The sequence below is a fragment of the Eurypyga helias genome, unplaced genomic scaffold, assembly GCF_000690775.1.
Source record: "Eurypyga helias isolate BGI_N326 unplaced genomic scaffold, ASM69077v1 scaffold22113, whole genome shotgun sequence".
Lineage (NCBI taxonomy): Eukaryota > Metazoa > Chordata > Aves > Eurypygiformes > Eurypygidae > Eurypyga > Eurypyga helias.
In genome coordinates this window covers 1-27,769 of record NW_010242226.1, presented here as the reverse complement: position 1 = coordinate 27,769, position 27,769 = coordinate 1, and the positions used below count along the sequence as shown (strand labels likewise).

At 44.8% G+C, this 27,769-nt stretch overlaps 1 protein-coding gene across 1 annotated transcript; it reads left to right on the top strand.

Annotated features, from left to right (window-relative positions):
• The first annotated feature begins 9,984 nt into the window (after nucleotides 1-9,984).
• Nucleotides 9,985-26,116, top strand: NUTF2 (nuclear transport factor 2). The gene is made up of 4 exons (XM_010149026.1): nucleotides 9,985-10,115; nucleotides 13,030-13,101; nucleotides 17,431-17,529; nucleotides 25,585-26,116. The coding sequence occupies exons 1-4, from the start codon at nucleotides 10,017-10,019 to the stop codon at nucleotides 25,696-25,698; spliced, it is 384 nt and encodes a 127-aa protein (XP_010147328.1). The 5' UTR covers nucleotides 9,985-10,016; the 3' UTR covers nucleotides 25,699-26,116.
• Nucleotides 26,117-27,769: the final 1,653 nt, after the last annotated feature.

Genomic DNA, 27,769 nt, shown 5'->3' with positions numbered 1-27,769 from the left:
CCCACGTGCTCGGGGCGCTGCCCCGACCACGGTCCGAGGCACCGAGCCTGGTGCCCGCCGGCTCTTTGCCTGGCTTTGCGATGGCTGGGTACCGGGGAGGAGGGGGAGTGTGTGTGAACCCGGGGTGGATGTAGTGAGAGGCTCTGCTTGGAGTGGGTTTGTTCTTACAGCGTTGCTGTCCTGCCAGAGGGCTGTGCCAGGGCTGCAGTTACCCTGACTGCTTGAATCACTTCGCCACCGTGAAAAACGGAAGGTTTGCGCTTCCTGGGAGCGCGAGTGCATGTGCTCGGTCATCTCTCCTAGCCGTCTAGTTTTTATCCTGTGAGTTGCCTGTTTCTGGTGTGATTCTACAAGAGAAGACTTTCTTCTTCCACCTCTATAGCTGTTGCTGCTTTTCAGGTTTAAAACCAATCAAAATCTGCGCAAATGCGCAGTACAAGGAGCGTTTGTTGCATTTTGTTAATACGAGAGAGCTTTCTGAAGGCACTGAGTCCCAGAGAGGCTGTTCTGGCAGTTCAAATCCAGCTACCTGTCTAAGGCAGGCTGGAATGCTTCAACTGCTCGTTCTCTTCTGAAATCCGTCGCAAATGTGCATCTTAAAGTTGGGCTTGTGGCACACATGTCGCTTTGCAGTCGAACAATGCCCAGGTAAATGCTTGAGTAGGAGTGGGTTGCAAATCTGTTCTTGAAAGAAATCTGATCGTTTAATCAGCCGCCTTCTCAAGCTGATACTCTCTTGATTTCCCTTTCTGAGAGAAGGAGTTGTGTTCGAGCAATCCTTTCTGTCTCTAGGTGTGGTGACTTTAAGATTTCTTTTAGCAGCAACAAGAAAAAAAAAGGCGTTTTACAGATTTCCATGTATAGGTAGATAAATTACTGTATATAGTATAATTATCAGTGAAACACATCATCTGATTTAAAGCCCGTGGACGTTTTGGCTCACTTTTGGGCTATTTAACTATTTTGCCACTGGGGTCCTAATTATTATTTCATGTTCCTCCCTGAAAGATTACATGTTACTTGGTAGATAACTTGAAATATATTTGCTTGAACATCATCTGTGTTTGTTCAGTTCTTTAGAAAAATGCAGATGGTGACAACTTTCTGCAGTTCTCTCTGCTGGGGCTTCTTTTGTCTCTGCTGTTAATAATGGGATTGTCGGGTTAGTGGTGGTGTGGACTATCTTTTGTTTTGTATGGCAATATATACTAATAGCTGGTAGCGTTTGTAAGCGTGATTTCTTTCAGTTGCTTTCAATCTCCTAGATAATGTGGTTTTACAGACAGTTTTGGTACTAATTTTTGTGCATGACCAATTAGTGTGCTTACACACCATGTTTATGGAAGCAGGACTATTGTGTGTTGCAGCAAGGAAAAAAGGAAGCAAAATAAGAGGGAAGATGTGTGGGGTTGGAAGCATGAGGGTAGTGTGGTAGATACTACAGGAAAAGTTGCGGTGACACTTTTTCAGGTGTATTTTGGAAATTTGGAGCTCAGCCAAGGACCTGATAATAATCGTTTGGAGGTGAGGTACAACGAGCCTTGTTTACACATGTGAAAAGCTTGTGGGTCATAGAGCATGCTGGACCAAACCTTGCATATTTTGGATGCTGCCAGCAATAATAGAAGAATGTTGTGGCTAAACTGAAAATTATGGGGTAGTATCATGCGAAATAGCAGTGTTATCTCAGTCCTCTTGCATTTAGCACTGCACCAAGGTACCTAGAGTTACAGTTTTGGGGTGACTGCCTTTGTGCTATCTAATTCACGACTGTTACTCTACACCACTGGCTACTTCGGTCACCATAAAACAGCAATTTGTTTTCAAATGTGCCCAACTTCAGTTGTGGACCATAAGAAAACTTGCAAAGATCAAATTGCAGTTGCTGGTTGAACTTCTATTTGGAATAAAAAAAAATACTGAATGTGATTGTGCCTCTGAGTTTGTGAACAAACGGTTAATTTTTAACTAATAAATTGGTGGAGAAAACAGGGTTATAACTAAATTATGATCTCTCTGCTTCCATAACTTAAAAATTGCTTCCTAATGTCCTCCTAACCTGAAACAGCTGTCACAATAGTAAGAGATGGAGAGAAATACCTTTTATTCTGCTGGTTCTTGGGGATTAAGTGTTGTGTTACTGCGCCTGTAAGGTAAAGAAAAATGTGGTGCAGCAGTTGTCCCCTCTCCTGCCCCCCAGTATCTCCTCTGTTACTTTAAAACTGAGTAGTCTTGGGTTCATCCTGGGGAAAAGAACTGTGACCTCAGCCTTGTAAACTTGAATTCAGCTTTTGGATGGCAGGGAGAATACTGTGGGGAATGTGCCAGATGTGTAGTATTGTGGCTATTGCTTAACAACAAAATGTGTCTTCCTATCCAATTAGGTGTCGTATACGGTATGTCTGTATCTTTGAAAGTCACCTGGGCTTGACTTTGATGCTCTTGGGTTGGCAGGTTGCAGATAGGATGAGCATCAAGCTGTAGGCACGCTGAAAGCTTTTGCAGACCCCTCCCCATGTGTTTTATTTTCTAGTGGCCTTGTGCTTGCTGACAACTGTAACCAAAAAAAAATATACTTCTGTCTGGCATAATTCCTGCATTAATTTGGTTTAATGAAGTTGGAGTAGAGGAATAAAAAGACCGAGAAGGGGAAAGTCAATTTATTTTCCATATTATTCAAAAGGAAACAGTCTGCCTTGTCACTCTTCCCATCCTTCCACTGTTCACAAATCTAGACTTACTTATTTTTAGATCTGAAAGCGTATGTAGAATAATGTAATTTCTTGCGCAGTGCAGGCCGTAGCAATTACTAGGTGAAGGTCTGTGTTGAAATCAATAATTTCTCATCGGCCTGGCAAGGTAATTTTCAGATGGTTAACCTCCATGGATCAGTCAGCTACTGTGGAGATGATAGCCAAGGTGCCTAAGAAAAGCACTTTCTTTTGCTCTCCGGATGCGTGAATGTCATAGGAAGTTTCACAGCGGAGAAAGGCTGACCACTAAATTGGAATTTCTCGGGAAGAGGCACAGTGTGTTTCAGATACATGACTGGTGGTGTGTGATGTCCCCGAGGAAGTTGAAGTGTTTCATCACGTTCTGCCTGGCCTGGGCTTGTTTAGCCTAGAGAGGGCTTGAGCGGGGCTTAATCCTCCAGTAGCTGTGGGCCCGTGATCAGGAAGATGGAGCCAGGCTTTTCACAGGGGTATTGGTGGGAGAATGGGAGGCAAGGGGCATAAATGGAAAGGGAAGGGATGCTTGGTGGGCAGGGGAGAGCAGCTGTCTGCGTGAGGACGGTCAGGTGTTGGAACGGGTTGCTCACAGGGTTTATGTAGTCTCCACCATCAGAGCTTTTGGGGATCAGAGTGGATAAAGGCGTGGGCAGCCTGGTCTGATCTCCTAGTTGATCCTGCTTTGCGCTGGAGGGAGGTCCCTTACAACCTGAACTAGTCTGTCATTCTGTGATAATTTGCTTAGTTCCTTTTCAGAGTGTGTGCCTTTGCTAAAGGAAGATGATCTGCTACCAAGTGATCCTGGGTGTAGGTGAGGAGACGCCCTGCGATGCCGGTTCCATTGTATTCCTAGAAAGTGTGCGCAGGAGGCGCTCCTGCCTTTCTAAGTTTTAGTGGCAATAGAAAAGAGACTGAAGGAAAAATAGTCTAAAAGATGTTTGCTGCTTTTTTTTTTTTAACTGCAGTCTAAAGACTGCTCAATCTTTTTAATCTGAGCAATCAAAAATACACGCGTGGCAGAAATAGCGTGAATAACAGGAACTGAAACAACTGAGCTCTTCTGTTGTTCGTATTTACTCTTGTTAATGAGTAGTGCAGGGTGCAGCCACTGATGGTCTAAATCATGTTTGCCATTGATTCACCTGTACCCCTGGACCAACAGCACTGATTGAAAGGCACCGTTGGTGCTCTTGTTACACTGATTCTCACATCTTCCCAAAAACAAGCTTGGATTAAATCTTGAGAGAGCTTAACTTTGTTGCAGTGATGTGTAGGGACAGCTTTAACACCCCGGGAGCGTGGTTTATTTATGCTCTGGTTACTTACAGAGTAAGTGTAGTTATAACTGGGTAGGTGGCAATTTTTTTCTTCCGCTAGCACGTTAGAATGTATTGGTTTGAGATTTTTCCTCTTTTAATTCAGCGTTTTCTTTCCTGGTGTTCCATACCAGAAAGTCTTTGCTGAGCTGATTTGCCTGTGATGGTTGTTCATGGGTTCTCTGAGTATGGCTTGCTTTTTCAATGTGGCAATCCCCGGGACACCGCCTTTTTCTTTAGCAGTTTATAGAATCCTTTACTGTTGCTGACGCTAGTTTTTGTTGACTTTCTTGGAAAAGGTAGGATTCTTTTAGAAATGCAGATCTGCCATGATTGAGTTCCAAGAGAGTTATTTTTTTTCATGGATAGCAGGAAGCTCACCTATGTCCAGGTCTGATACTGCAGTAACTGCTGGTTGAAACGATTCCTTGGTCTTTCTCTGTACTGCCCAGACGTGAGGATAGCTCACCTGCTCCAGATGTCGCCTATGCTCCTGTGTTTCAGGAAAAACGATCTCTCTTCATTTGCCTGTTGGCAGGTGATGCTTACTTTTGCCAAGTAAAAAAGTGGCTTTTCTCTCGAGTTACACCCCTGAGTAGCTCTGGCAATGTCTCTTGAGCAAAACGATGTATTTTGCGCTGCAGCAGGCTGATGGAATTGACTCCTGGTTGTTTTGTGTTTGTTAATGGAAGCAACAGGAAAAGCTTTCATCCAGACCCTTTGCAAAAATGGGTCTTTTAAAGGCTGTGTTCCCCTCCGGAGTGACAGGCAGTTTTGGTGTGTTTGTGCTGATCTTACACCCAGAGCTCAGGCAGCGAGGGAAGAGGGATGAGTGTAGGTAGGAACACCTGAGCTCGGACAGACAATGGAAAAGATTCTGTGTTTTTTGGCTTTTGTAGACACATCAGCTGCCTGAGGCCAGTGTAACCCTAGTCTAGTTCAAGGTCATGCAGGGCCCATGTGAAGGCTTTGTTGTCTTCCAGTCCTCCTCTGTCTCATACCTTCCTCCTCGGTGCTACAGCTCCAGGTCACGCAGCTTCGTGTGATACTAGTGCCATCTGCCACATGCCCGAGCAGACATTGGGGAGCTTAATTCAGGGAGTTGCCTGCCTTGTGGAGCAGCATGGCTGGTGGTACAGGATGCAACAAGCTGAAGGAGCTTGTGGGGAAGGGGGAAAGGCCTCGGCATGTAGCGTAGCAAGGTCGAGCAGCAAGAAAAGCGCTGGGCAGTATGGACCCTGCGTGCTGGGCTGCCGGGATTGTGTGGCCCTGTGGAAGTTCTGCTGATGTTGGGAGTCAGTGAATGCATGTAGGAAAAGTCTGGTGACATGGGGAGCTGGGATGTTCTGTAGGGTTTAAGGTGTGAATTCCTTCTCCGGTGCTGTGGTATGCTGAATGCAGGAGCTTCGCTGAGCATTCGGGGATGCTGTGTACCCCAAGGCATTGTACCCCCAAGCAGCAGCAGTGCTGGGCTGGGCAAGGGAAGAAGGTACTGGGGATACCATGGTGCCAGGTAGGCTGAAATTTGTGGTGTGAGGTGGGCTGGAGCCACACTTTACATGTCAGTGTGTGGCCTGGCATGGGTATTGGAAAATTTGATTTAGACATCATTGAGGAAGATTCCCTTGCGGAGCAGCCGTCCCTGTTCTGTCCCTGTTCCGCAGTGTCAGCGTATACCTGTTGGAGAGACTTGCTGGCAGCTGCAGTTTTTGTGTGCTGTGTTGGGTTTCTGCTCGAGCAGCGGCTGCGGGGTGGTATTGGAGGTGGGGTATTTGAGCTACAGTGTCGGTAGCTCAGCCTTGCTGCCACACTTCTGTGAAGCTGTTAATCGAATGGGCTGTGATGTTCTTAACTGGATGCGATGAGGTAGGTTGGAAGTCTCAAAGGAAAGAAAATTAGTGTAAGGAAACTGTCTCCTTTTCCATAGGGAATTAAACTGGAATGTCCAATAATCCGCTTATACAGTGGTAACTGTCAGCGGGTGCCATTAAAAAGACAGACGTGCCACACCTTGCCTGCTTTCTAGCTTGTTGAAACTTCTTTATTACCTGAATATTCTTACCTCTGTGACCAAACTTTGAGCAAAGCATTGATAGATTTGGCTGGGTGGCTCTGAGGCACGGCTGTGTTGCCCTGGTGTTTGGCAACATCATAGAATCATAGAATGGTTGGGGTTGGAAGGGACCTTAAAGACTATCCAGTTCCAACCCCCTGCCATGGGCAGGGACACCTTCCACTAGACCAGGTTGCTCCAAGCCTCATCCAGCCTGGCCTTGGACACTTCCAGGGATGGGGCATCCACAGCTTCTCTGGGCAACCTGTTCAGTGCCTCCCCACCCTCTCCAGGAAGAACTTCTTCCTGATATCAATCAGGACATGTGCATTCTTCCTGGCTTTGGAATAGATCCTTAAAGTCTTTAATATTACATTTATCGCATTAAACCAGCCTGAAATATGTGTCAATCCAACCTTACATGGGTTGTATCTCATTGAAAGGGACTGGGCCTGATGACCCACAAGATCATGCCTGTCTTGTTCTTTCCTTAGGTGCATCTCTAAGCTTCTTACATCTGTGATAACAGGCAGAAAACACGACAGCATGGAGGAAAAGGTGACAAATCAGAAAATAAAAATAAAAAAAAAAACTTTCCAGGACAGTGAGTGTGTTCAGCAAAACCGTGTGTGAATGGCCCAGGAAAAAAGAGGGAGGCTGCCATGATGACAAAAGTCAAGGATCATTAATTTCAGTAGCATTTCTTTTTTAGTTTGGTTTTCATTTCTGGCAAAATCAACATTCTAACTGGTCAAAATTTTAACTGTGGTGTTTTTTTTTAACAGTATTTTACCTGCCAAAATACAAATACAGTTTTTGAGAGGGAGATGGCAAGCTAGCATACTGATTTTTAGCTTTAGAAGCTGTAGTGCTATTTTCTGTATTTAAAATAAAAATTATTTCTCGCAGTCTCAAAGGCTTTCTCAGAGTTTAAGGGTGGAACAGAAGGCATCTGGGGCTTGAGTGAGGCTGTTGTGCCTGGAGGAGTTGAAAGCCTCTGTGTCTAAATGAGGTGCAGTGCCAGCATACGGCTTGATCTTGGGTTCGTGTGACGGTACGGTGAGCTGCTGAGGGTGAAGTCACAGTGTGTGTGTGAAATTTCATGTAGCAATAGCTAAATTTAGCTTCAAGGAGGATGATCTGGTGTGTTTTTACTGTTCGTCTCAGTGCTGGATGCGTGGCTGTTTAACATTGATACTGTCAACTAGATTTGCAGCTCAATGTTTAGGAAGGATATTGGATAGTGATGTGAGCTCATGGGTTGACGTTGAAGCTGTGACAATCCGTAAGAAGTGAACAGAGGTGACTTTCACTGGGAGCGATGGTTGGCTCCACCACAGCTGTCCCAAACTACACACTAGGTACCTGCAGATCAGGAATGGCAGGAGCAGACGTCACAACTAAATACGAGTACTTCGGGCTTTCCAAACCAGACATGAGAGCCCTCCCTAGCAGCCGGGCGGGCATCGTTCGCTGAAGTTCCCAGGGAGCTGGTACTCTGGTTTTAGGTTGGTTGTCTTTCAACGGAAATGCTTTAACACAAGCTGAAGTTGTTTCATTGGTACATCTGCTCCAGGTTAGGCTGGTACGTGTCAGTCGTGGATGTGCAGTCAGTGCAACTTTTTCTCTGGTAAAGAAGTAGGTTTGAGTTATTTGGTGTGGGTGTGTTTTGGTTTTTTAAACCTGTTGTACGTGGATGGATTTTTGTGACCTGTTTTCCCAGAGGAGTGGCCATGCAGGGTGAAACTCCGTCAGACGGGGTCATGTATTGCAGGTATTGGCAGAGCACACGCCGTGGTGACTGAGACCAGACTGTGAACTTTTTCTCTGGTAAAGAAGTAGGTTTGAGTTATTTGGTGTGGGTGTGTTTTGGTTTTTTAAACCTGTTGTACGTGGATGGATTTTTGTGACCTGTTTTCCCAGAGGAGTGGCCATGCAGGGTGAAACTCCGTCAGACGGGGTCATGTATTGCAGGTATTGGCAGAGCACATGCCGTGGTGACTGAGACCAGACTGTCTTTTTGGAGCAGCTGAAATATTAGTGATGTGGCAACAGGTCTTTGAGTTTTCAGTCTGTGTTAGTGTTCAGGGTTATGGAATTTGACTGTGTTGCCTAGGTGGTTGATACTGAAATAAGGATATTGAAAAATGGGATAGATAGGTTTATTTTAAGTTCATTTTTGACCTCATCCTTGAAAACCTAAGTTTCTGAGGTGCACTTGAGAACTAGCATGTAGCCAGCATCGCTTGGATGTCAAAAAGCCTGGGTTCTGTGGTGTGTTGTCACAAACAAAGCTCCTGCAGAACCTCTCCTCACAGGCTACAAAACATCCCTTTCTCAGCAGGGACAACCACCTTACCAGGTATACATGCTGCCACTCTCTGCTCCACAGACTCCTTTTCTCGCCCAGGTAGTCTGGGTCTCTAAGCTATAGCAGTTGTTCTTGGTGTGAGTTTTAATTTGGCAGTTGAATTTATGGCCCTGAAAACTTGTACGATACCTCCTGTTACACCACTGATCTACTAGAATATATTTTCTCTTTCGTAAATGTGGCCAAATTTGTGTAACCTGAAAATTTTTGGCGTTTGGGTTTGAACCCATTTCAATTCCTGTTTGTATGAGTAAAGTTCCAACAGCCAAAGGCCTGGAGTATGGCAAGAGCTTTCCTGTCTGGCTGTGCACAGAAGCCTAGGCCTGGTAATACTTGTGGTGGAGATCTCACGAACTCTCTTTTGCTTCTCTGAGATTTGACAAATTCTTAACAGGTGTGTGAGTAATTGAGTTCTAAAGGAAACCAAAATAACTGTCGTGTCCTGTGTCCTGAAACAGTTTCACGCCTTTCCAGACTGCAGTACAGACGTGTAGCTGATCCCTGTCAGGGATTGCAAAGAGGGACTAGTGGCTGACAGATCTTGATGTTTAGCAAGTACAATTTAGTTGTACAATTAAAGTAAACTCAGATCTCAAAGTGTAATGTCGTGGGTTTTGAGTGTAGCACTGTGGTCTGGCTTTTCACACAGTTCTTCAGGCTTTCGGAGAGAGAACAGGATAAAGAAAAAATGAATTTGCTTTCCTAAACTTTAATGGTGTGGAAAAGCGATCATCTGTAGTGATTGTGCATGATAATTTCTAGAATGGGTCTGTCTGGGCTGAATGCACATGCTGTATGCTTAATCCCTCTAAAGAAGAGGGACTCATGTTCGGAAGTGTGGGATACCTCTGAGCTCCTGGTACCTTCACTGGGAACTGCAGGTTCTCACCACTAACCAAACCATGGTTCGTATCTTGAACAGGTTCAGGGATAATTGTTGAGTGTACTTCAGCCTGGCTGGCAGGGTGGAAGAGCGAAGTAGGCTCTGTGAAGCCAAGAGCTGGTGAAGTAACTCCTGTTGTACCACCGAAAGGACACTCTTCCTTAGAATGGCCTGTGGTTGGTGAAACACCTGAGGAGCTGAATAGATGAATCAGTTGGTGTAAGCCACTTGTAGGCAATCCATATTAGCAGGTCACTTTTTTACAGTGAATGAGATCAAGCCAGCAAGCACTAACCAACTTTACAGATGGTGTAGTCTTTTAAATATGTGAATATAAGGTGATAACACTCGTTTTTGTTCTTATTTTCCACTTTGGTATGTGAGTTGTGACCTCACAGTAGCTGCAGTGGCTCTAGAAATAACCAAATGCTGTAATAAGAAGTTAAACCATTTGGTATTCAAGATTTTTATTTCACAAGAGTGTAAGGGATAGACATGAGATTTGTCCTAAATCTTCCAAAGAAAAAATTCCAGCCAGCAGGGAGGATCTGTGTTTACTGCTGTTTGACACTGAAGCCAAGTGCCATGCTTGTTACTGTGATTGTTCTTTATGATGATTTTTTGCTTTTGTTTTACAGTCACTGGCTTTGAGTGAGGATTCAGAATGGGAGACAAGCCTATCTGGGAGCAGATTGGGTCCAGCTTCGTACAACATTACTACCAACTTTTTGATGCAGATAGGACTCAGTTAGGAGCAATATATGTAAGTATCTACAGAGGGGGCTGGGGCTCTTTTCCATTATCTGTCTAGGTTTCCTTATTTTGATGTGTGGGAATACACAGAATGGGATAGTGGGCTTTATCCTGTCTCTGTAAGTCAGTGCAATCACACTTTTATTTATTGCATTTCTTTTACATTTCACTCCTATATTGAGCTTTGCCTTATCAGTCAGACTTTTAAAACCCCTGGTTGGCTGTAGATAGTGCCTTGTAGTGGAGGTTGCTGGAGATGATACTGTGATGAAATGCTCTGCAAAAGCAAATATGCTAGCCTTAGTTTGCCATTAATTTACAGGTGTGGATTTGCGTGGATCCTCCCTGAAGTGGGATGTGATGTAAATCCTGCTTTGTGTTTAGCACTTCTTGCAGGCATTTCTTGGATCTCATGCTGTATTAATCCTCAGAACATGAAAACAGATTTAAAATTTTGAATCCAGTTTAAATATCTAGACTTTGTTAAATTTAAATTCAGTTTAGATTTCTTCAAAAGTTAGGTTTTTATTTTTGCTCCTTATTTGGGGAAAAATAGATTTGGTTTCTAAAATTGAACACTGCAGCTAACAAACCCAAGGAACATCAGCTTTTATTTTTTCGGGGAAGACTCCTCCAGAGCATGCAGAGCAGTGTGTGCAGTTGATGACTGCTGGCGAGGAATGCTGCTGGGTGGCTGAGGTGTTTCAGCAAGACACTCAAGTCTTACAAGTCTTCTAGCAGCATATTCTGTTTTTTCTGACCTGCTTTTCATCTGCTGGATGAATTGTAAGAAGATTCGCCAAGCTCTTGAGGATTGAGACTGTTGCATGAAAGCTGCCTGACACCCCTCCGTATACCTCCAAGGTATACACTATCAGCCAGTGCTGATAGCATTTGCTCTTTGGATTGTTGCATATTTGCTGTCTGCTTGGCCTTATTTTGGCCAAGAAGCTGTGTTCAGAGACCCTATAAAGCAAGAAAAGCAAGTAGCATGTGTTCTAGCTGCAGCTCTTAATACAAAGGTGCTTTGTTTCTGTCATGTTATTACCCAAACACCTTCAATCCTCAGATGACCAGTGGTAACCACAGACTAACGTGGCCTTCCACACAATGAACTCCTGGGCTTTTTCCACCCTTAGGATCTTTCTGCCTTTCATCAGTCAGTGGAGATAACCTATGCAAATGTGGTCAGGAAAGCTATTCTGCAGCTCACCGATTGTTTTGTGGAGTTCCTGAACTGTGGAGGATGGGAGCCTGTTTTGTGGGACTAAAATGCACGGAGGTCACCAGTGGGCTAAGTTAGAGGAGGTTCTGCAGAAAAAATGCATTTACTGATGGGCTTTTTGCCTTCTGAGACCCTGTGGGAGGGAACACATCACAGCATGCAGGCATGCGGCATTGCTGCTTCCCCAAAAGGTTCAGTTTTCTCCTTTGTGGTGTAATCAGAGTCAGCCGAGGTTTGTCACCTCTTCAGGGCAGGGGTCCGGTCGGTTGGCCATGCATCGCTGCAGTTCCCTGAGTTGGAGTACTAAGTCCAAGACTTGTTTTACAGTTATCCCCCCTGCAGCTGTTTTGCTTGTACCTACTTCTTTCCTGTGCTTTGGGTATATTAATGCTTATAATGAAATGTTTTCTTACTTTTCTGCTGTTTTCTCATCTGTGGGGCTATGGGGGTTAGAGGAGGGGATGCCTCTTGTTCTTGAAGTAGTTGCTCACAGGTTGTGGTGGTGGAGGTAGGGTACAGCAGAGTGAGGTGGACTTCAACTAGGTACAACGTGAAGTTGCAGTGTGTTTCAGGAACAGTGTATTTCCTCTTAATCCATGTCCTTTGCTACTTTTTGAAACCTCAGGAGGGTCCTGCACCACCATGTGCTCACCTGCTGATTGCTGTAGGGGGTTAAGTATGGCAGGTTTTTGTGGCTTTCCATGTTTGAGGTCTGTAATTTGGATGCTGGAGAGGATAGCCTCAGTCCTTGGCACCGTCGCCTTGTTTCTCAAGTTGTTGGCGTCTGGGCTTGATGTCATGTAAGATGCAAGTGGTGTCAGCCAGATGACTTGCTGTGTGACTTTAGATAACACAATCTAAATGAAGCGTAGGTCCTCCTAAAAGGGATGTGTCCAAACTTGAGGTGGCTGTATTCAGGGGCTCTTCACCTTGCTTTTGGATGCATCTGTGACCCTGAAATGCTTCATGCTGTTGCCCCTGGTCCCCTTCCTTGTTGTTCTGGCTCCTGCTCCACTGTGTGGTTCCTTCTGATGACACGTGGAGGACCAGAAGCTTTTTTTTTTTTTTTGGAGTGGTTGTGACTGCTGTGCAGGTTCAGTGCAGCACATGGGGCTGAAAGAAGTGGCTTTTTGATATGGTGTGGGTCAAAAACCCACAGAAGAGCCTGGAAAATCTACAAAGAGTGTACAAATGGAGTTCTTTGGAATCTGTCATGTACTGCTGAGACATTCAGAGTTTCAGTGAGAGCTGAAGATTGAATAGGAAAGAACTGGGAATCGTATGTCTGGAGGTATTTAAACCCAAAAAGATGGAAGGAATAGCCATCTGTGATGAGTACATGAGAACTTGGACTATGAGATCTATAGTCTGATAGTCAGATCTCTTGATGTATTTTTGTCTCTCTACATGTTTGGCTTCATGTCCATAGGACTGTGGTTTTGTATGTCCTTTAGATTTTCTTTTGAAAGTTAACTCTGACCCAAAGGCAGGATTTGCTGCTAGAATTGTGATAATTAAATTTCATCTACTTAATTTCGAGTTGATTAGTCCACACTTTTTCAGTTGCTCTTTGTGGTTTCTTTCCATCTCCCTTTGAGGTAGTTTCCAAATAGCTGGATTCTAAGGATATATGCCAAGAAACCAGGATTGCTTAAGGGTTACCTAAACAGGTTGATGAATTTGTTTCTTTTCCCTTTAGATTGATGCATCATGCCTTACGTGGGAAGGGCAGCAGTTCCAGGGCAAAGCAGCTATTGTTGAAAAACTCTCTGTAAGTGTGTAATCCTTACCAAATATTTTGGGAAACAGTTCTGAAGACTACAAATTAATTGCTTCTGAAAATTTGATTTCACCATAAACAGTTTAAAACTCTTAAATATGGGAGTCATGCTTCAAAAAGTGTTACTTGTGACTTAATTCAGTGTTCCATTGGTGGCTCTAATGGTGGAATGTTGGTTCACTTTGTTACTTTGAGAGATTATTTTGTGACTGCAATTGCATCTGACATTACTGATTTATTTTTTTAAAAGTATAGTTCGTAAAGTGTCACCGTGTTCTAGAGGAATGAGAGGAGTTTCTGTTTTTTGCTCTTTGAAAGCGTGCCAAGGAAGCTGCAATAGCAAACCTGCTGTTTGGATCTGCCTGTGATAGAGGGTGAACACGTTATTGTGGGGAACAATTTGTTTTCTGGTACATAAATGCAATTCTGTGGTGGAGAACCTGGTCCTCAGTGCAGTATTTTTCAGCTGTTCAGGTAGGAGAAGTTATGAGTCAGGATTTTGCAATCAGTGTTTCTTCTTCATCAAGTGAGAGGAAAGCATTTCTTAATGGGCAGAGACTGAAACTCCCCTGCAGTGTTCACTTAGTTAAACTTGGAGTTTTATCTTTTCAAGTAAATCCATGCTTCTGTTAAAAAAATGGGTGTACTTATAAGCTGTCAGGAGACTAGAAGGTTTGTTTCTTTTGCAAGATATGGTGGGCATGTGTTAGCCCTCAGACATTCTGCTCAGAGCATGGTGTATTGGGCAGGTACACCATTTTTATTGCACACTGAGGAGGAAAGTCCGATGTGGACGCTTGTCTTGTTGTACAGCTACTGCCCCTGTGTTTTGGAATCACTGCTGTCATCCAGGACATCTTTAGCTGCGAAGGCTGAGGTTCACCCATGGATCTGTGCTTTGGGTGCCTGCATTGCCTTTCAGAAGGCCACACACCTCAGAAATAGCACAGCTTGCAACTGCTCGCTTCTAGACGAGGAGATACTCAAGCTCCAGCATTTCTTGTTTGTGTACTCAGTGTTCTTTAGACTTCTGGGCTAGCAGCCATTTAGATACCCAACCAGCTAAGCATCTGCTTGGCCACAGTGTCTCAGACGCTGCCTTGGATCTGGCCCAGTGCAGATCAGCCCCTTTCCCACCACAGCGTTACTCATCTTTACCTTCCCTGTCTGTCCTGCAAGTTGGACTGTATGGAGTCATGTGCCTGCTGCGCAGTCTTGCTTGGAGAGCGAAGGCATGCTGCTTTGCCTCAGGGAAAGCTTATCTGACGTGTATCCATCTACTTAAAGTCAGGAAGAAATGCAGTAAGAATCTTCCATGCCCTTCCACTGCCATGGCCCGTCATGGGGCTGTATCAGCTTACCATGACTCTAATGTCTGTCAGCAGACCTGTGTCAGCACCAGCTACTCGCGCTCTGCCGTTTCAACTTAACCTACTCACCCACTCTGTGCTTACTCAGTTGAGCAGATCGCTGTAAGTTTGATGCTGGAGTTCTTTTGCACTTCTGCAGTCACGTTCTTCAGTGGCTGGCTGATTACTTGGTGTAAGTGTCAAGGGGCAGGATTTTCTTTTACAGCAAGTTCTCTGCTGTGTAACAGCAACGCTGTGGCATCTTTTCAACCTACTCTGTCAGATGATGATGATACAGGTGGGCAAGGTAACGAAGACCTTGTTTTGCCAGCACTGGTGCACCCATACCTTGTTATGGGGTGGGAGTTGACACTTGTTCCTGCTCTCTAAGTTAGTGCTGGACTTAGGCAGTCTTATTTGAAACAACTCCTATCCTGATCAGGGCACAACCTGGTTTACATTGAGCATTTGGGATAATCTTGTACTTCGAACCTCCTGGGCCAAGGAGGAAGCTGGGACAGGTAGAACCACAGAACCTTTTAGGTTGGAAAAGACCTTCAAAATCATCAGGTCCAACTATTAACCCAGCACTGTCAAGCCCACCACTATACCATGTCCCTAAGCACCAAATCTACACGTCTCTTAAATCCCTCCAGGGATGGTGACTCCACCACCTCCCTGGGCAGCCCATTCCAATGCCTGACAGCCCTTTCCGTGAAGACATTTTCCCCAATATCTGTTCTAAACTTCCCCTGGCACAACTTGAGGTCATTTCCTCTTGTCCTGTCATTTGAGAGAAGAGACTGACCCCCACCTTTCTGCACCCTCCTTTCAGGGAGCTGTAGAGAGCAATAAGGTCTCCCCAGATCCTCCTCCAGGCTGAACACCCCCAGCTCCCTCAGCTGCTCCTCACAGGAATTATTCTAGGACATAGGTAGATTTGTTGACAGTTGTTGCCATGAGTGAGTTTAAGCTCCTGGACTTCATTCCTGCAGAATTTCTCTTGCCTGATTTCGTGAAGGATTCCATGGTTTCAATAACGAAAGCCCAGACAAGTTCTAGTGTCAGAGGACACTAAAAGCCTTGGTTGTTGTATGGCTTCTCACTTGATAGTGATTTTCTTGTGCTCATATCAAGAAATGCTTCTCTCCAGTGCAGATGGATCTCTATAAGCAACCATCCTTTTGAGGTAGTTTCTCTCTATCCTAAAAATTGATCTTTCCTCTCAGCTGACCCTACATCTTCCAGTGGGATTTCCCCCACTGTATCACGTATGTAGCCCACTCAGCTGGCGAGCATTTGGGGTCCTTTTCTGTGAAAGGGACAACTGGATACTTGAAACAGGCACCATCTTACCCAGCTTTGTCTTTGGTGCAATCTTACCATTTTCCAGGGCTCTTGACCCTGAAGCTGTTCCTTCTTCCCTGTCTTCTCTCCCCAGTCTCGCCTCTCATTGGCATGTGGTCATACTAGAAACTGGGTTCTGGATACAACCACTTTCATTCCCCTTCATCTCTGTCTTTTCAAGAGACTTTTCTGGCAGGACTCGTTCAACAAGAAGCTGTTGTGCTGAGGTGGGACCAGGTTTTATAGTGCTCTTTTTGTCACAGGAAGGATATGCGATGTCCCAGCCACCGCTTGCACAGGCTGTGCGTGCACATCCGAGTTTGGGTTGGTGACTCTGGAAAATATTCTGCTGGTAGTTCAGAAAAGACTGCTCTGGATTTTTTTTTTTGTTGTTACTGGAAGTCTGTTCCATATCACAAACCAGCTGGCTTGCTTTGCAGGTGATGGTACGTTGGGATTGCTCTCCTAGCTGAGAGGAAACGCTGCAGGCGTTATTAGAGAGTGTTCTTGAATAGTGTCCCTCTGTGATTAGAGGGTTCCTCTGTACACTTCCTTCTTCCTTCACTTCCCCGGGTTCTGATCCTTCCAGTTTGTGTTCTCCATAATCCAGAGATTTAGCTTCCTGGTATTCTTCCCGATGCCTTGTGCTTGTAGGGCCAAGTCTGTACTTCACATCCTCGACAGCAGGACGCCCGTCTCCTGCTCTTGTAACTAGGTCTTGTGGGAAGTCTATCAGGCTCTTTCCCCCAGAGGGAAGGGCAGAACTTCCCAAAGTACATGTTTGGATCTGCCTCAGGGAAATGAAGCAAAGGCATCAAAGTACATCCTGAGGTTTAAAAGGCTGCGTGCTGCTGACCTGTGCAGTGCACGTCCTCTGGGTGTTAGCCAGGCGGTCATGCAGAGCTCCGTCTGGGATCAGCTGCCGCTTCTGAAGCATCCAGCACTAACGCAGCTTGGACAGAACGTGCCCAAACTGCCTTTGTGTGACAGGACTCTGAGATCCTCTAGATATTTGATATTCACTGCTTGGAGTTGGAATGTGAATGTGGTCAGAGTAGAAAGAGAGGGATTACTCCACAGTGTCTGGTGTTTCCCAAGGTGTGTTCCTTGCGCACTTAACTCCAGACATATGTTGGCTACAAGAGTGTCAAGGGAAGAAAAAAGGGGAAAGGTGGATATGTGGATTTCAGGTCTTCAACACTGGTTCTTGGTCAACCACACTTCCTGTCTGTCTACAGCCACTTTAACAAAGAAGCGGTTTTGGAGATGTCTAGTAAACCCCAAGATCATACAATATTTTTAACGCTGTTCAGAGCAGAGGAGCTCTTGTGCCTTCATCATATGAACTCCTGGCTTACAGATGATCTGAAGCTCTTCAGGCAGGGTAAGAAGACTAGGAAAAGATACTCTTTACTGTATATGGTGACATTATTTCATGTTTTGGTACGTGAAAAACACAACTGTTGTTATCAACCCAGCCTGAGTAGTGCCGAGTTGCAACAGCTGTCCCTGCAGTACCACCAAAAGAGCTTAACCATAAGGGTGGATTTGCTCCATCTTTGTTTTGTAGGTTAAATAATGCAATGACTGTACACTTCCTCACTTTGCTTTCTTTTCATTGCAGAGCCTACCTTTCCAAAAAATACAACACAGCATCACAGCACAAGACCACCAACCTACACCTGATAGCTGTATACTCAGTATGGTAGTGGGACAGCTTAAGGTAAACTCTTTCCGTTACAGGTTAACAAATGCTTATGTCTTAGATTTTTTTCAGGATTCTAAATCATCTGACTTCTGAAAACATTAAAATGCTCTCTTGTGTGGGGAAGGACCGCTGGTAAGCTTGCATTGGGATGTCATTCTTCTACTATTTAAGACTTTCAAGAAACTGCCACTCCTTCAGATAACCAGCACTAGGTAAAATACCTGCAATGTGACAGTCATATGCTGCCAAGCAAAGTGCTGTGGTTTTTATTGTGCATAGAAATCACAGAATCATGGAATGGTTTGGGTTGGAAGGGACCTTAAAGACCATCCAGTTCCAACCCCCTTGCCGTGGGCAGGGACACCTTCCACTAGACCGGGTTGCTCCAAGCCTCATCCAGCCTGGCCTTGGACACTTCCAGGGATGGGGCATCCACAGCTTCTCTGGACAACCTGTGCCAGTGCCTCCCCACCCTCTCTGGGAAGAATTTCTTCCTGATATCTAATCTAAACCTCCCCACTTTCAATTTAAACCCGTTACCCCTTGTCCTGTCACTACAGGCCCTTGTAAAAAGCCCCCCCCAGCTTCCTTGTAGCCCCTTCAGGCACTGGGAGGTGCTATAAGGTCTCCCCGGAGCCTTCTCTTCTCCAGGCTGAACAAGCCCAACTCTCTCAGCCTTTCATCATAGCAGAGGGGCTCCAGCCCTCTGCGCATCTTTGTGGCCTCCTCTGGACTTGCTCCAACTGGTCCACATCCTTCTGATACTGAGGGTTCCACAGCTGGACGCAGCACTCCAGTGGGGGTCTCACCAGAGCAGAGTAGAGGGGCAGAATCCCCTCCCTCGCCCTGCTGGCCACACTTCTCTGGATACAGCCCAGGATACGGTTGGCTTTCTGGGATGCCAGCGCACCCTGCCGGCTCATGTTCAGCTTTTCATCCACCAACCTATGCATCAAGCAGTGGTTTAGCAGACGTTTTTGTTACTGACAACCCTTCAGTAAGACTATGTTTTTTCTTTGCTGCCAGAAGACACAAGGATATAGTCCTGGTGTTAATGCAGTCCAGTACCTCTTTAGTCAAAACTTTTTTTTAGTGTTGCCTCAGAGATAAAACACTGTTGAAACAGCTTCTTCTTGTGTAGCAATCAGATTATTTTTCAGGCTCTAGTATGGTTACGTCACTGTTTACGTTATACTACTGAACTGCATAAACCTAGCCAGTCTCCTGTTCTTTTGAGATGTTGGATCTATATATGCCAAGGCCACAGACTTGTAAGCTAATTACACTACTTATCAATGAAAGAAGCTGCCCTGGAATCTGCAAAATAGATCCTGTATGTTAAGTCAGCTGTAGGCAGTGTTTATGTAAAAAGTATAAAATTACATAGCAATAGTTAAAATTACTGAGTTAGTTTTATTAGGGTTTGGTCCAGCCACGCCGTTGAGTCAGGACTCTGAAGCCATCCAGTCTTTAGAGTTACCTGAACCCATTTTCTCTTAAAATAACAGGAAAAGGAAACCTAAACAGCTGACTCTGAATGGCATGTCTGGTATCCAAATGTTCAAATTCCCACTGTGACTGTCCTGTTAACGAAGCAAACGTAGGACTGAAAGCTTGAATCTGCTTGCTTAGCTATTCTCCTTAATTGTTTTGGGCTGGGCAGTTGAGAAGAGCAGTTCCCAGTGTATTGCATCCACTTCTAAGCCTAACAGATAGCTTTGGCTCTCGTTAAAGTTGCTCTTGCTTCCTAGCTGCAAGTTGGATACCAGCTTTCTTGTTGCTCAATCCCTCCTGCACACACTGAGGAAAGACATCCATGGGTGGCCACGGAACGCACTGAATTGCAGGGCAGTATGAAGTCAGTCGTGCTGATCTCATCCGTCTGACTCTTGGGTGTGCACAAGTGGGACTCTTGGGACGTGTTCAAGGCGTTTTGACTCAATGTCACATCTGCACCTGGTTTTGCACGGTCAGGTTTAAGGTTATTGCGTGACCATTAAGCAGATCACAGCTTGCAGCAGGGGTTGTGTTGAATCCTGAGGCAAGATACTGAGTTCTCAAAGATTCTGTAAAGGTTTTGGGTTTTCTCATCCTTTAGTATGGTTGTTAGGGTTGTAGATGCAGTCGAAGAGCTTTCCATAAATACCGTGGCTTGGAGTAGTATTTCTTGCTGTGCTGTTTTTATCCTCTGGATAATTCAGGGATCATATGATAGTGTGTCTGGGTGTTTGGAAAGAATGCACTGGATTCAAGTATGCCTATTGTCATGATCAAATCCAACTTTTTTCTGAATTTTTAGTAGTAGCGGCAACACTTTACCACTCATAACATGTATATGTCTCCAATCTTAGCATTAAAAGCACATTTTAATGCCTGGGAATGCTGTTCCTCACAGAGCAACTTAGAACTTCTGGCTTCTGCCTCGTATGATACCTATACACGTGGGCAAATGAAATCATTGGCAACAGCCTGTAGCATGACGTGTAGTAACCATTCTGCCAGGACACAAACCTGGTTGTCATATGTTGAGAATACTTTTTCTTGTGCTAATTCGTATGTGCTGACAACCATTTTAATGCATCGCAGTGCTGTTCCCGATGCAGTACAGTAACTGGGAACAACTGGCTTCAGTTAGTGCATTTTGGCAAGTGGCTCACCTACAGCTCCAGCCGAACGGGGTAGGCTGTAACTCGCCAGCGTGGAGCGGCATTCTTGGTTTATTGGAAGGTTGCCGTCCTAGTGGTGTGGCTGTTCTGCACAGCTCTCATCGGCTGGTCTTGAGCAAATCTGTAGAGGAATTTTCACAAGGAAGGGGACTTCCCAAGATCATTGTTTGAAGGGAAAAGCTGTGCTTCCTGCTTATTTTCAGTTATCCTTTTCATGGCACTGAGAGTCAAATTCTTCAGTGTTCTTCAGTTTTCAGAATTCTTCAGTACAATTAATGCAGATGCTTTTGAATCCTCTGCAGTTTTTCAGAACTTGCATTGTTTTATGTTATGAAGGAGTATGCATAGTGTTTTTAATAGAGTAACCCAAGAAAATGAATAATGCTAAAATACCTGTAACATGCCCTTTCTAAGAAGGCATTCTTGGCCTGATATTTAACTGGATTTTCTGAGGCCTTAGTTGCTTGAATTGCTGATCCCAAAAGTTCAGCAGAAACTCAGTGTTGTAAGCTGGGCACATGCTGTGTTTCTTCCACACTTATAAAAATATAAGCCATTGTATTTTGATCTTGTTTGAATTTAGGGGAGGAAAAATGAAGCCAAAGCAGATAAACCTTCTCTCCCTGCGTATACTGTGGGGTGAGCTGCTACCAAATTGTCACAAAGCCTCAGCTCTCTTAACTGTACAAGAATAGTTCTGAAGAAAAAATGGGGTCAAAGACTGTTGCTGCCAAGCTCTCTATTTTATTTACCAGAGTATTTTGCCTTAAGTAAACCTGCAGGTTTGGGTTGGTTTAAGTCTTTGGCAATCCCTGTTGGAGGGGGATTTAATTGGGGTCAGTTGGAATTGTTACTGCCCTGTGACAAGGTCAGGATGCGTATCTATGCTGCTCCAGTCTACAGCTCAGCATGCTAATACCAACACGGACTGTAAATAAAAACAGAGCAACATCTCTTGCAGCAGAATAATCATCTGTGCTGAAGGGACTAGGCACGACAGCTGCTCAGGGAAGGTGGTGGAGGATAGTAGAGCACTGAAGTAGGGTGAATGTCACTAGCGAGGATCTAACTCACTGGCAGAAGCAGACCAGGAAGAGCTTTCATTGAAAAGCATATTTTCAGGGAAACATATGTAAGATCCTCTTTAATGGATATTGGGATAGGTAGTAATGGTTTTTATCCTTTGTAGAGGTATAATAAATATACCTCCACTTACTCTAATTGTATTTTATTGCTATTCATTGCATGAGCACGTGCTTACTTCAGCTAGGAAGAGTAAGCATCAGTTTAAACCTTTAGGGGTGAGTTTCATTAGGCGTGACACTACTCGGCCAGTGTTCATCACCCGGTATTTTCAGTGTGCTTCACCTAGTAACGTATTTCTCCTGTCATGCTCAGGCAGATGATGACCAAGTTCTAGGCTTCCACCAAACCTTTTTGTTGAAAAGTTTTCAAGGTGCCTGGGTGTGCACCAACGAAGTCTTCAGGCTAGCCCTCCACAACGTTTAACCCTCTGCCTTACCTCTCTTCCATGCAGTCCTCGCTGTCCTGGTTGAGTAAGGAGTGCTCTCTTCTCGCTCTTCTGTCACTTGAGCTCGGCTGAGAAGCATGGCTGTGGCTTGCCTGTTCTCAGAGCAATGCGTAGATTCCTGGCTCTCCCACAGGAGTGTGAATTTTGAAGTGATTGTTGCAGAATTAATTTCGAATAACTAATTGTTATGCTGTGTTTCCTAGCCTTAAAAGAGAAAGGAAATTTGCAATTAAAATCACTGGGTGTTTTTGTAGTGCATGCTGAATGCTTAAAGCACTGCTTAAAGCCTGTTAAATGAGGCTTAACATCTGAAAGCACCTGCTATCTTAAGTAATGAGCCTTTCCTCTGAGGTAAGGATGGCTGCAAGCCTGCAGTTCAATCTACAGTTGCTGAGAGGTGTTGGTGAAAGAGCAAAATCAGACAAGAGGAGAAAAGCTGTGCAGCTGAACTTGGATTGCACAGTAGTGTTGCATCTAATACTCTGATGTGACCCATAGCTCTGTGAGATGAGGATTTTCTATAGAGTTTCGAATCTCCAGCTCGGAAGGGATGTAGAAAACTGGAAGAGGTCAAAAAGCTGCCAAGACTGACAGGATTCGAGAGCTTGTGGAGCGGTGAGAGGAGGTGCTAAGGGCAACCTGCCTAAAATGTAGGTGGAAAGTGGTTGAGTACTTCCAACAACCTGAAATCAAACTGGTTTTGGTGGTGCCAGACAGTGTAACAAGGGACAGTGTTTGCAAACCGTAACTTGGGTGGTTCACGTGGGACACAAGGGAAAGATTTTTCACTGGAAGGCTGAAACCCTGGGAAATGGTGCCTGGACACCTTGTGAAACATTTTTCTTGGAGGCTTGGAAGACTCTGCTGGACGAAGCTGTGGCTGATGCAATGCTGCTGGTAGCCCCTGCTCAAGTGAGCATGAGGCTGGAAAACAGATGATCCTTCTGGTCTGATGCTGTGACTTTTTAAATTTTTATTTTAATTCAAGGATGTCATGAGAGAATTTGAGCTGCATAAAGGGAAGCTTTCTAAGAAAAATAAAGCCCTGCATTTCAAGCCTGGGCTTACACCTGGAATGTAAATTTTGAGTTGGACATAGCTGATTTTGGAATGGAAAGTAAGGGTTGAGAGTTTCAATTAGGTTATCTGAGTGGTGATGAAGTTCCAAAATTAAATGGAATAGGATCAGTCTACACCTTCTAGAGTATCTCAAAACATTCAACCGTGGGTCTTTGGGATATGTTAATAGGACATATTCAGAATTTGGGGAATGGACTACAAGTTACTTAATTCGCCTTAAATATAGTCTGGGATTTAACTTGACTTTATAAGATACTGCTCCACTATGCTGTGAAGACATAACACAAAAGGAATAAAGAAAGCAATAATATATGACTTCATTGTGGGAATTTGCCATATCTGCCACAGCAAGTGTTTGGAGAAGAATTCCCTTTTTATCTTCATGTGTCTGATCCTGAATTGCATAAGAAAGGAGGAGATTCTACTCAAGCCAAAGCACTAAGAGCTGCAGTGCAGCTAGGCCTACCAAAAGTTGAGGAAACCTACACTAAAGCTAACTAAAGCTAGTCTGGTGGTGTTTGGTTTTTTTTTTTCCTGCAGAGGTGAAGGCGTAAGCCCCTGGGCCTTAGCGCACAGGCCACCTCTTCTGGGTGGATGTACAAGCATCTTTCCTGGGCAGATCTAATAATGATAATGCTTCCCCCAAAACAATCGGCACAGCTGCCATCATACGTGTTAATGAACTAGCCGGACGACTGGTGTGATCCAGCGTAATTGCTTGTGTTCACACCGTGCTGATCGTTACGGGGCCTCTGCCTAATGCAAGAGGAGGCACGTGTCAGCGTGACAAAACGCTGCCCCGTCCGTTCATCAGCCTGTTGAACACTGACTTTATTGCCACTTACCTTGCTTGAGGGTTTTTCTTCCATTCGTCTGCTGAACACTTGACTTGCTCATACTTGTGGCCTTACTTATGCTGCCTTATTCTCGCTCACTTTGTCCCTCATGGTTTTATAGTAATTTGTTTTGTCTGTTCTCAGCCTGATCACGTTTTTGCCAGCTAGAGAGTCATACTCAATTTACTTTCTTCAGTAGGAAACTGTCCTGTAGCTGGATCATCTTTCTTGGTTTTCTCTGCCCTCTCCTTATTGTATCACTTAAACTTCTTTTAAATAAGGCATGCATGCAGGATTTGATATGTGGGTGCTCTCTGTATATTTATGCAGTTGCTCATGTACGGGTTTTGTGCCTCTGTTCCTTTCCTAATAACTGCTAACACTGTGCTTGCCTTGATAGTTTTTGAGCTCTGGACTGGTTTAAAAATAAAGTAAAAAAATTGGCCATCATGATTTCAGTATCACTCTCCTGAGTGGCAGTAGCTCATCTAGGGCCCTTCTTGGTTTTCCTCTGTGGCTTAGCATACACTTACTGAAACTGCACCTCACCTACACCATTTTATTTCCTAGGCAGTTGTGAAGTCCCTGCAGTGGTTCTAGATTTGAATGCTGCTTTTGCATGCACTTGAGCCTACCAGTGCTCTGGCAGACTTGCTGTTCTGGGATAACTGATGTCCGTAAAGCTGACCTCTTTCACATTCCATTTATCGCTTACATGGATGCTACTTTTCAAGTAAAGATTTTTTTTTTTTTTTTTTGCAGTCTGCTTTGCTTTTCAACCTTTTCACTTGCTTTTCTTGGTGGACAGCAGCAGAGCATTGAGAGAAAACAGCATTTTGACAGTCTGTTACACGTGCTCCTGTGGCTGCTGCTTTTCAGTGCTGTTTTTATGCCTTTCCCCAGCTTTCTGAAGCTGAAAGAATAGACCTTAAAATCCTCCAAAAATGCTGAATTGAATACACTGTGATCAGTATCAGAAGATTGCTTTGTAACTTGGTCCTGTGTGCTGTTCAGATTAAATCCTACAGAGTGATTTCAGTAGAATCACTGCTACAGAAATTAGAATGGTTTGGGTTGGAAGAGACCTTAAAGATCATCCAGTTCCAACCCCGTTGCCATGGGCAGGGACACCTTCCACCGGACCAGGTTGATATTTCCAGCTGACCTGGAATAACTTATGTTGTTCTGAGGCTTTAATTCCTGCATGATGTCTCTGAGGAGACTGGTGAATATTTAGGTGGGAGAACTCGTCTCCCTCTAATAGCAATTTGCATTTTTTGCAGTAAGATAGTGCAGGCGCTATAACCTGCCTAGATAAATCGTCACAGGCAGAAGTTGAGGCACTGCTGCAAGATCCCTGTGCTTACAGTATCTTGAGGCAACTATAGCAGATACTTAACTCCCTCTGAGCTTCTTCCTGGACAGGGGCAGTGGGAAGTTGCTGGCCAGCTGTACCTGCTCTGGGAAAGCTTTCAAAAGCCTAGATTATTCCCAAGATCATTCAGGCAATATTGTGGACGCTGACTTCTACAGAAACTGCCTTCTGTCATCAGTCCAAATCCAGCACCTACGAACTAATCCTTAAGCACCTTGTTTTATGTTTATATGTTTTATGCTTGGCTCCTGGGCAAGGCCCAAAACAAACTTGGGGTTCTGCACTGAGGCAGGTGTGCTGTTACCAGTGCTGTGAAGCTGCTGGAATGAGATGTTGGTGAGGCTTCCAGACAACCCCAACTTCAGATGCCAGTGCAGGGTTTCGGTGCCAGTGGGCCCTGGGTGTTTGTTCCAAGGTGCTTTGCAGGCAGAGCCTCTGGTTGTGTTAATGTCCCTAGAGGCACTCGGCATCTTGCAGCATGTGACATCACTGATAACGTTGGCTTTTGAGTTGTTTTATCATGAGTTTTGGAATACATTTCTCAAAAGAGCTTTTTGAATGTTTTTTTTCCCTCTCTTACAGGCTGATGAAGACCCTATCATGGGATTTCACCAGATATTTCTATTAAAGAACATCAACGATGCCTGGGTTTGCACCAATGACATGTTCAGGCTAGCATTGCACAACTTTGGCTGAGCTGGCAACATCGAGGCACCCCTGCTTTTTTTTTTTTTCCCCCCTCCTCTCCTCTTACTGGTATTATTCACACTCACGGAACATTCCAAATATCATACACAAACCTGCAGCACCGCAGAGCGTGAGCAAGCAAGACCTGTGACCTGCCCTTCTGCTGAGTTTACATTGTCACTAGATGAGTTTCTTGTGCATGATGTTTGGAAGTTAGACTTAGCTGCATTTGACAAGAGAAATTTGTGTTGTACCAGCATGCCTCGGAAAGAATTTATAATGCGAAAGGTTGTTGTTTATGTACTGACAAGATGCTCTATAACCCAAAGAAGTGAAAGAACAGCAGCCTGTACAGCCCAGATACTGATTTGTTCAGATGTTTCAATGCTACATTACACAATAAAACCATGAGATTTTCTTAACAGTTTAAATTGTTTTAATGACTTGGATGTGGAGTATGTGATATCGTTTGTTTTGGACATCCCGTCTCTGCCTGCTGAGGAAATGTTTACAAACCTAAAACTCGTGCTGAAATAGCACTTCATAGTTTTACAGTGAAGGCAGCTGAGGTGTACCCTTGGCCATACAACTTTCTTTCCCCTCCCTCTTTATAACAGAGATGTCTAGCTCGGTTTTTAACGTTGACGGGTTAGTTCTCAGCTGTTGTATTGTGCCAAGGCAAATGACAGTCATGGTAGCCTGTAGTTAATCTTCATGACATCTATTGCGTTCACCCTCAAAGCTAAACAGGATGGCTGTATTTCCTTCACGGGCAGACAAATCCAATGGGATGGCAATCCAGCACTGCCCTCCTGGAGTTCGTATCTAGCTCTTGAGCCGTGGCCAGATCCATGTTCTGTGCTGTCTTTCTCACATGCCTTCATGATAGCCTGGGCTGGTGGTAGTACTGCGTTTGCTGTGCAGGTTTTTACACCACAGCTGGCTGTCATGTGTCCTCTGCCCTGGAGGTGGTGGTATTCCTCCAGTGAAGGGATTTATTAAATTAATCTTTCAGCATATGAGATGGCACAGGCACAGAATCACTTTCGCTTTACCATCAGACCTCACTAGGCCCCAGTTTTCAAGGGTTTAGCACACCTCACTGAGCTTGGTCTTTCAGTGTATAGGGAATTTGGCATTTCCCTTTTTGAGACTTTTCAGGAAAGCCTCAGGCTGGTCCGTTCTCAAATCTGTCTGCTTTGGCATTCGAATTGCAACAGAGCTTTTTTGGAAGGCGATGTTAGGGCCCTCCTAGTCTGTACTGCAGCAATCTAGTATATTCCCTGTTTCAGACGCAGGCCTGTCCTGTTACTGCTTCATCGTTACAGAAGTTACGCTCAAAAATTAATCGCTTGAAGAGATTAGCTCTTTCCGTAGAAGAGGCATTTTGCATGGGCACTGCTAAGCAAGGATCCTTCTGTTACAGCTCCAGATCTAAATGAAGCCTGGCAGAGGAGGGGGATCTAAGAATAGGCCTGGCTTGTGAACCTTGCCCCGCAGGCGGATCTGCCCATGGGGTCAGGGCAGTCCATTGAATAACCAGCCCAGTGGGCAGAGAGAATTTGCTTAAAAGTCGGGTTGGAGGAACGGTACATGTGAGAATTGTTAGTTTACAAACTATCTAAAATGAGATTCCTTTAGGCCCTTAAAAGTTCAAAGCCGTTTTTCCCTGAAATTGGCCACATAGATCTTTCTGGGGCTTGTTTTTCTTGCCTTTCTCCACACAATCCTGCCTCCTTACCAAGGAAGGGACAACCAGTGTTTCTAAATCGGTATTGTTTACGATTTTTGACACCTGCAGGTCACTTCTCAGCCCCAATATCTGAACGGATTTGCTGTCTCATTTACCACAAGCGTTGGACTGAGCCCCGACAGTCCCCCCGTGAGCTGGAGGGGATGGAGGTTGGGCAGGAGGGCCGGGCAGCCCTATGAGGTTATTTTACCCCCCCAAACCACCTATCAACCCTTTTTGAGGGAGATTTCTGGTATCCATCCCCACATGGTATCGGCCCCAGAGCCGGCTCCTCTTGGCCGTAAGGCCAGGGCCGGTGGAGGCTCTTCGGGCGCGCGGCGGCCGGCT

Excerpts from the sequence above, each read along its gene's own strand:
- NUTF2 (XM_010149026.1), top strand. The coding sequence starts at position 10,017 with ATGGGAGACAAGCCTATCTGGGAGCAGATTGGGTCCAGCTTCGTACAA. Across the intron at positions 13,102-17,430 it reads CTATTGTTGAAAAACTCTCT|AGCCTACCTTTCCAAAAAAT; the intron begins GTAAGTGTGTAA and ends TTTTCATTGCAG. Across the intron at positions 17,530-25,584 it reads TGGTAGTGGGACAGCTTAAG|GCTGATGAAGACCCTATCAT; the intron begins GTAAACTCTTTC and ends CCTCTCTTACAG.